This window comes from Myotis nattereri (assembly GCF_964212035.1).
Source record: "Myotis nattereri genome assembly, chromosome: 4".
In the NCBI taxonomy this organism is placed as follows: domain Eukaryota; kingdom Metazoa; phylum Chordata; class Mammalia; order Chiroptera; family Vespertilionidae; genus Myotis; species Myotis nattereri.
Window position 1 is genome coordinate 4,796,012 of NC_138079.1, and position 6,000 is coordinate 4,802,011.

Sequence of the window (6,000 nt, forward strand, 5' to 3'; positions counted from 1 at the left end):
TCAAGGCGTAGGAATACCTGGAATTTTGCTTCTGCAGGCACGTTCCTGCCTGTTGGTAATAGCTTTCCTTTTTCACTAGATAAACGAGATGTCGAAGGAAGTCACCAAGCTGAAGGAGGCCCTGAACAGCCTCTCACAGCTGTCCTACTCGGCGAGCTCCTCCAAGAGGCAGAGCCAGCAGCTGGACGGGCTGCAGCAGCAGGTCAAGCAGCTCCAGACCCAGCTGGCTGTGAGTGGGCTTGCCCCCGCCTGGTGGGGTGGAGGGCGAGGCGGACTGCATGCCTACTCCGCTAGGAGGGCAGGTGGGCATGGTCGGAGTCCCAACCTGAAGGAGCGTGTACTTCAGGGAGCAACTCACTGGTGCCCTCTTTGGTGAGGGCAAAAGAAGGAACTGTCAAATTTCCACTTATTATCTGCTGTGAGTTAGGGGGATGTATCTCTGAGGACGAGGAACCGGCAGGACAGTGGAGTAGGCCTGTTCTTCCATCCACCAGCTTATCGCCCCTTGTCCATTTCTCTGCAACAGCCATAACCATCTCTCACAGTGGCAAGCACTTTTCTTGCTAGGGGCCAGGATCTCTGGTAGTTGCATATCTACGGGTCTGAAGCCGTTTCTTGGCCCCACCCCCTTTTCACCCGGAAAGTCCTCTCATATCTGGATTAGTTTCCGATGACTATTTCCTATGACAGAGCAGCACAAACTTGGTTTAGAACAACACATATTTATTATCTTAAAGTTCTGGAGGTCACCAGTCTTGCTGGACTAAAGTCAGGATGTCAGCAGGGCTGGTTCCCTCCGGAGGCTCTAGGGGAGATCCACTTCCTTGCCCTTCCTAGCTTTTAGAGGTCACGTGAATTCCTTGGCACATAGTCCATGCCGCCATGTTCAAAGGACAGCACTTCAGCCCATGGTTCTGTCCTCCCATCTCCTTCTCCCACCTTTGACCTTGCTCTCTCTCTCTTAAGGACCCTTGTGATCGCATTTACATAAGGTGCACCCAAATAATCAGGATACTCTCTCTCCATCCCACAATCCTTAGTCACACTGTAAGGTCCCTTTACCATGTAGGTAACAGGCTCTAGGATTAGGACGTGGGCATCTTCGGAGGGCCATTGTTTAGTTATTGCAGGATCAGTTAAGGTTTCGGTTGACAAGGGTATATGTTTTCCATGTGAAATCGAGGGTTAGTCTGTCCTGGGCCATCGCTAGCTTCCTGTTACAAACAGGACCTGGCTTTTATGATTTCTTCAGGGCACAGTTGATGCACTGGTGAGTTCAGATTTCTGCCGTCCTGAGTGTGGCTGGCCACCAAGGCCAACACCAGCTGTTCTGTGCTCCCAGCGCTAGCACTGGAGGAGCAATCAGGGGAGAAGAAGATGCTCCCCACTGTGATCTGCGGGTAACTTTTTGAGAAAGTGGTGATCACAGATGGGTAGATAAAGTGCTCATGGTTTCAACGGGCGTTCTTACAATTACTCAACATGTGTTTAAGGAGTTCTTCTGTGTCGGTATTGTCCAAGGTACTGATGGTATAAAGATGAATAAGACACAGCCCCTGCCCTCACAGTTGATATGTAATATGGCTTGCCAGATTCCTGATGTGGTCAGCATTCATCGATAGAGAGACGCCCAACATGCTGAGGGCAGCAGAAATGTGTGCTTACCCAGCCTGGGTGAGTCTCGAAAGGCTTCCTGCAGAAGGTGGTGCTCGTGCTGAGTCTCGAAGGGATGAGTAGGAGGCAGCAAGGACCGAGATGTGGCATTTAGTGGCCTGGGTAGCCTTGGCGAGAACACCTTCAATGGTGTGGCAGCCAGATCTGCACAGCCTGCTGGAGAAGTGAGTGAGTGGTGAGGTGTCCGTTGGGGCTGAAGAATCCCAGTGCGAGGTGGGGAAGCCTGAGATAGGTTTGCTAGAAGGACAGGAGATGGTGGTCAGAGGGTGCGATGCTCTCGGTTGAGATTTCAGAGGCAGTAAGAGAGGCAGGGCCATGACCATGAGAGTGAGTGGCTGGAAGGAGGAGGAGCAAGTCATTGAAGCTGAAGTGTAGGAACTGGGAGGCCAGGGTTAGGTGGCTCCTCCATGCAGATGCTGCAGTCAACCCACTGCTGACAGAAGCCGGGATGGGAAGGAAGGCAGTGACCAGAGAGAGTTATCAATGATTGCGTGCAGGCAACCGAAAGGTGGGAGGAAACAGCAGATAGATACCAAGCACGCCTTCTGATGGCATGAACGTCAAAGGGCTGAGGTTGAAGGGTTCTCTTTGAGTAGGGAGGGCACATGTCAACGATGATAGGAAGGCGACAACAAGGAGTATTGGGAGACTTGTGCAGATTTTTTGAAGAGATCCATCTACGGCAGTCTCGGTTTTCATAGTGAAGTAGGAGGAACGGCCTCTTTTTAGAAGAGCTAAGAGCTAAGTGAGGCTCCTTGAAGTAGGCGCTGAGAGGAATTGGAACGATCTCTCCACAAGGAGACGTAGAAGCATTAGCAGCTCTGCTGAGGGACCATGGAGATCGATGCCCCAACTCCTCCTCGGTGCCCCAACAGCTCAATCAACATGCTTCCCGGGGAGTATATGGTACCAGCTATGGAGTGGGTGGTAATAACTCCCTTTGAAAAAATATATTTCTTAATTAAAATATTTGGTTATTGTAGAAAAGTTAGAAAATGTAGAAAAACTCTGAAAAAGTTCCCCCCAAAAACTGCTAATTATTCAACCACTCAGAGATGATTACTTTTTGCATTTGATATATTTCCTTGCACTATTTACCTTGTGTGAATGTATCTGTATATTTGCATAAGGTATGTATATGTGTGTGTGTTTGTGTGTGTATATATATACATATATACACATATATATGCAACAAATTTGGGATTATAATAACTACTTCTTACATGAATTTTCTTCTAGAGTTGACATACAAAGTCATAAAATAGATTTTTTTCCCCCCTGAGAATATTGACAAGTATTCAGAAACACACAAGCCAGTGAGCTCACAACAATCTAAAAGCTTCTATGTGAGCATTGGATGGAGGGAGTCGCTTGGGGAGCATTTGGCCACAGCTCTCTGTAACCAAGTAAAATCACCTCTTCCTAGGAGTGCAAGAAGCAACACCAGGAGGTCATATCGGTTTACAGGATGCATCTTCTGTACGCTGTGCAGGTATGGTAACGCGCTGCGAAGTGCCCGGATGCCTGCAAGAAATACTGCAGTCCACGTTGCCCCAAGTCCCGTCATCACACTAGCAGAACGAATGAGAATTCGAGGAGAACCCTGTACCTAGGAAAGCTTCCAAATGCCTTCCGCCCGGCTTTGGATTCTGTGTCGGGAACCCTGTCCTAACTGCTGAGAGTGACCTCGGCATTTCTCGAGAAACAGGAGGACGCAGCTGCCGCTCCCCCACCCGCCAGCTGCCCACCCTCAGGATCGGGAGCCCGGGCTTGATGTTCGAGGCTTGTCCATATTTTCACTGCCGCTGGTTTGGCTCTCTGGGCTCATATGTGCTACGGAGACCCCAGACACCCTTTGCTGGGGCTCTGTCAGTCTCGGCCTCGTCATCCTCCAGGGGTTCGAGAGCAGGGCCCTCCCGGTCTCAGTTCCCTAGAGAAATGTGGGGATTGCTAGGGGTAACTAACATTCCTTGGGAAGATCGGGGGCTCGGGGCTTCATCCCAGCCAGCCATCTCGTTCCCTCGGCGAGACAGGACTTCACTGAGGTTCCAATGACTGTCTTCTGTTCGACCTTCTAGGGCCAGATGGATGAAGATGTCCAGAAAGTTCTGAAGCAGATCCTTACCATGTGTAAGACCCAGGCCCAGAAGAAGTAGAGTGGGTTCCCTGCGGGGACACTGCCCCTCGCTGTCCACCTTGGGGTTGGACCGGGGTTGCTGGCGACCACTGCCATTGTTCTCGTTCGTGGTGTGCACCGGGTCCTGGCCTGGCTTCTGCCCTTGCAAGGCTGCTTTCTGAGGACTGGCCCCGGGAGAAGACTGTCCCCTCAGAACTGCGGGGAGACTGAACAGCGGCAGAGGGGACAGGCGCTGTCATCGCTTCTGATTCCAGAGCTGGGTCGGCCGTGCCCAGGAGCCGGGCCTGGTGCTGGGGCGTGCGTGGGCCCCGGCCTGGCGCCTGACCAGCTGTGTGGCTCCGCCCTCACTGAGCGACCTGTGGACACCTCCGCGCAGTGAATGCCGCCGGGTTCCTCCGCGCTGGCTGGGCCGCCAGCGCAGGGGAGCCCCCCCGCCCCCCTTTGCCTCTGGTTTCCAATCCGCAGACATGATTTGACTTCTAAGCAGATCAGTGCAGTGTTAGTGATGCGGTGCCCGCCTAGGACCCTTTACCCGATGTCCTGTGGGTTTGAAAACTCTTAATCCCATCTTTCCCCCCATCTGCCTTAGGTGGCTCGTCACCGGCTGGTCAGTCTGAGCTTGATGAGCACCGTTCACTAAAACATGAAGCTTGGAAACAAAAGCAAGCTGCCCTTAAAACGTTTTTAAGTAAATCGTGGACGTGTTGCAAATTCTCTATGCAAACTTGCCTTCTGCCGTTACCCGCGAAGCTCAGGAAATCCAAACAGTCGTGTTTCAACAAGGGACAGTAAACTGCGTGTTTACAGCCAAAAGAAATGCCTCATTGTTCTTAACCTCAATTTTTTAAAAGTGGTGTGTGTTTTTTCTCTCTACAGTATTTTTATTGGCTCTTAAAGATGTTTTCATATCTAAACCCCTTAAGTGAAATTCACATGAGACTCTATTAACAAAATATTTTTTAGGTAACCATGCTTAAGACTTTTTAGAAATAGGACTTTTTCCTGAACGTTTTCAGCGATAGCAAAAGGTAGTTATATATTCCGAGCTCAGTGTGAGCTGCCAGACCCTCAGCACTGGAGCGCGTTTCTGAAGAGAGTGAACCCTCCTTGTACCCGGTGAACACTTCTGCATGCCCGGCTCTGCCAGCGCCCAGAGAGGATCTCTGCAAGAACTGTTAGTAACAGTCCGTGTTTCAACTTGGAGACGAGAAACCCCGATGTGGTAAACATCGGGGTGCATGGCAAAGGTCTTTGGGGGGGAAATGTTTCTGTTCCCTTTCTTTCCTTTCAGGTTAAAAAAAGAAAATGCTTCTAACTTGCTTGCCACTTCCCTGTCAGCGTGGATCTTCCTGAGGGATGTAAACAGAAAACGGAAATCTGCCAAGTGTGTAATTGAAAGCGCAGGCCTGCTCCGACAGGGCCCGGACCGCAGGGCCGCCCCGGCCGAGGGAGCTTGGCTGCACTGGATGCCGACCAAGGCCAGCCGAGCAGAGACGGCTGCCCAGCTCCATGTTCCTTTCCCTAAGTTGTTTATAGTTAAGCAATTTCGAAAATGCTGCAAAGAAATGTGAAAGGACTTTCCGTCACAGCACTTACGGAGACACGGAACACCCCCCGCGCCCCGCACAGAACGCCGCGGAGTGGGAGACTGGGAGACTGCAGGGTGCTTGACACAGCCGCCTCCTAGCGCGTCTCGGGATGCATATTTATTGCAAGTACTCCGGTTAGATATTGGCACGCCGTGTGCCGTAGGGTAGCACTCTGCCTTTGTGATGTACTGAAGGTATGACGGAAATAAACTTCTGTTCCATTTTGCATCTCTGCTGCTGCTTTTTGTTGCTCCCCCAGCCCTGCGTTCCCGTCCCCACAGGCCACAGCTATTTTCGTGTGATCTGAGACCTTCCGAGTCGGAGTGTCCGTGGGGCGTGTGTTTTACTTTCCCCTTTAAATGGAGAAGCATACTTCACACCCTCTTCTCGCCTTGGTTTTCCACTTAAACGTCCTGGAGATTGCTCTCTGCCAGCACACACAGCTCATGCTTTTAAACCTGGCGTGGGGAACCCTTTCCTGCCAAGGGCCATTTGGAATATTTTTATAACATTATTTGAGGGCCGTACAAAATTATCAACTTAAAAATGAGCCTGCTGTATTTGGTCAAATATTTATTTAACTCAATCCTAATGCCTTGG

At 50.8% G+C, this 6,000-nt stretch overlaps 1 protein-coding gene across 1 annotated transcript in view; it reads left to right on the forward strand.

Moving 5' to 3' along the window:
* RAI14 (retinoic acid induced 14) overlaps positions 1-5,627 on the forward strand; it is a 127,162-nt gene extending 121,535 nt beyond the window's left edge. Inside the window, exons 16-18 of the mRNA XM_081090119.1 lie at positions 80-229; positions 3,101-3,166; positions 3,753-5,627. Coding sequence (XP_080946245.1) covers positions 80-229; positions 3,101-3,166; positions 3,753-3,830 — 294 coding nt within the window. The 3' untranslated portion in view covers positions 3,831-5,627. The remainder of the gene's footprint in view (positions 1-79; positions 230-3,100; positions 3,167-3,752) is intronic.
* The last annotated feature ends 373 nt before the right edge of the window (positions 5,628-6,000 follow it).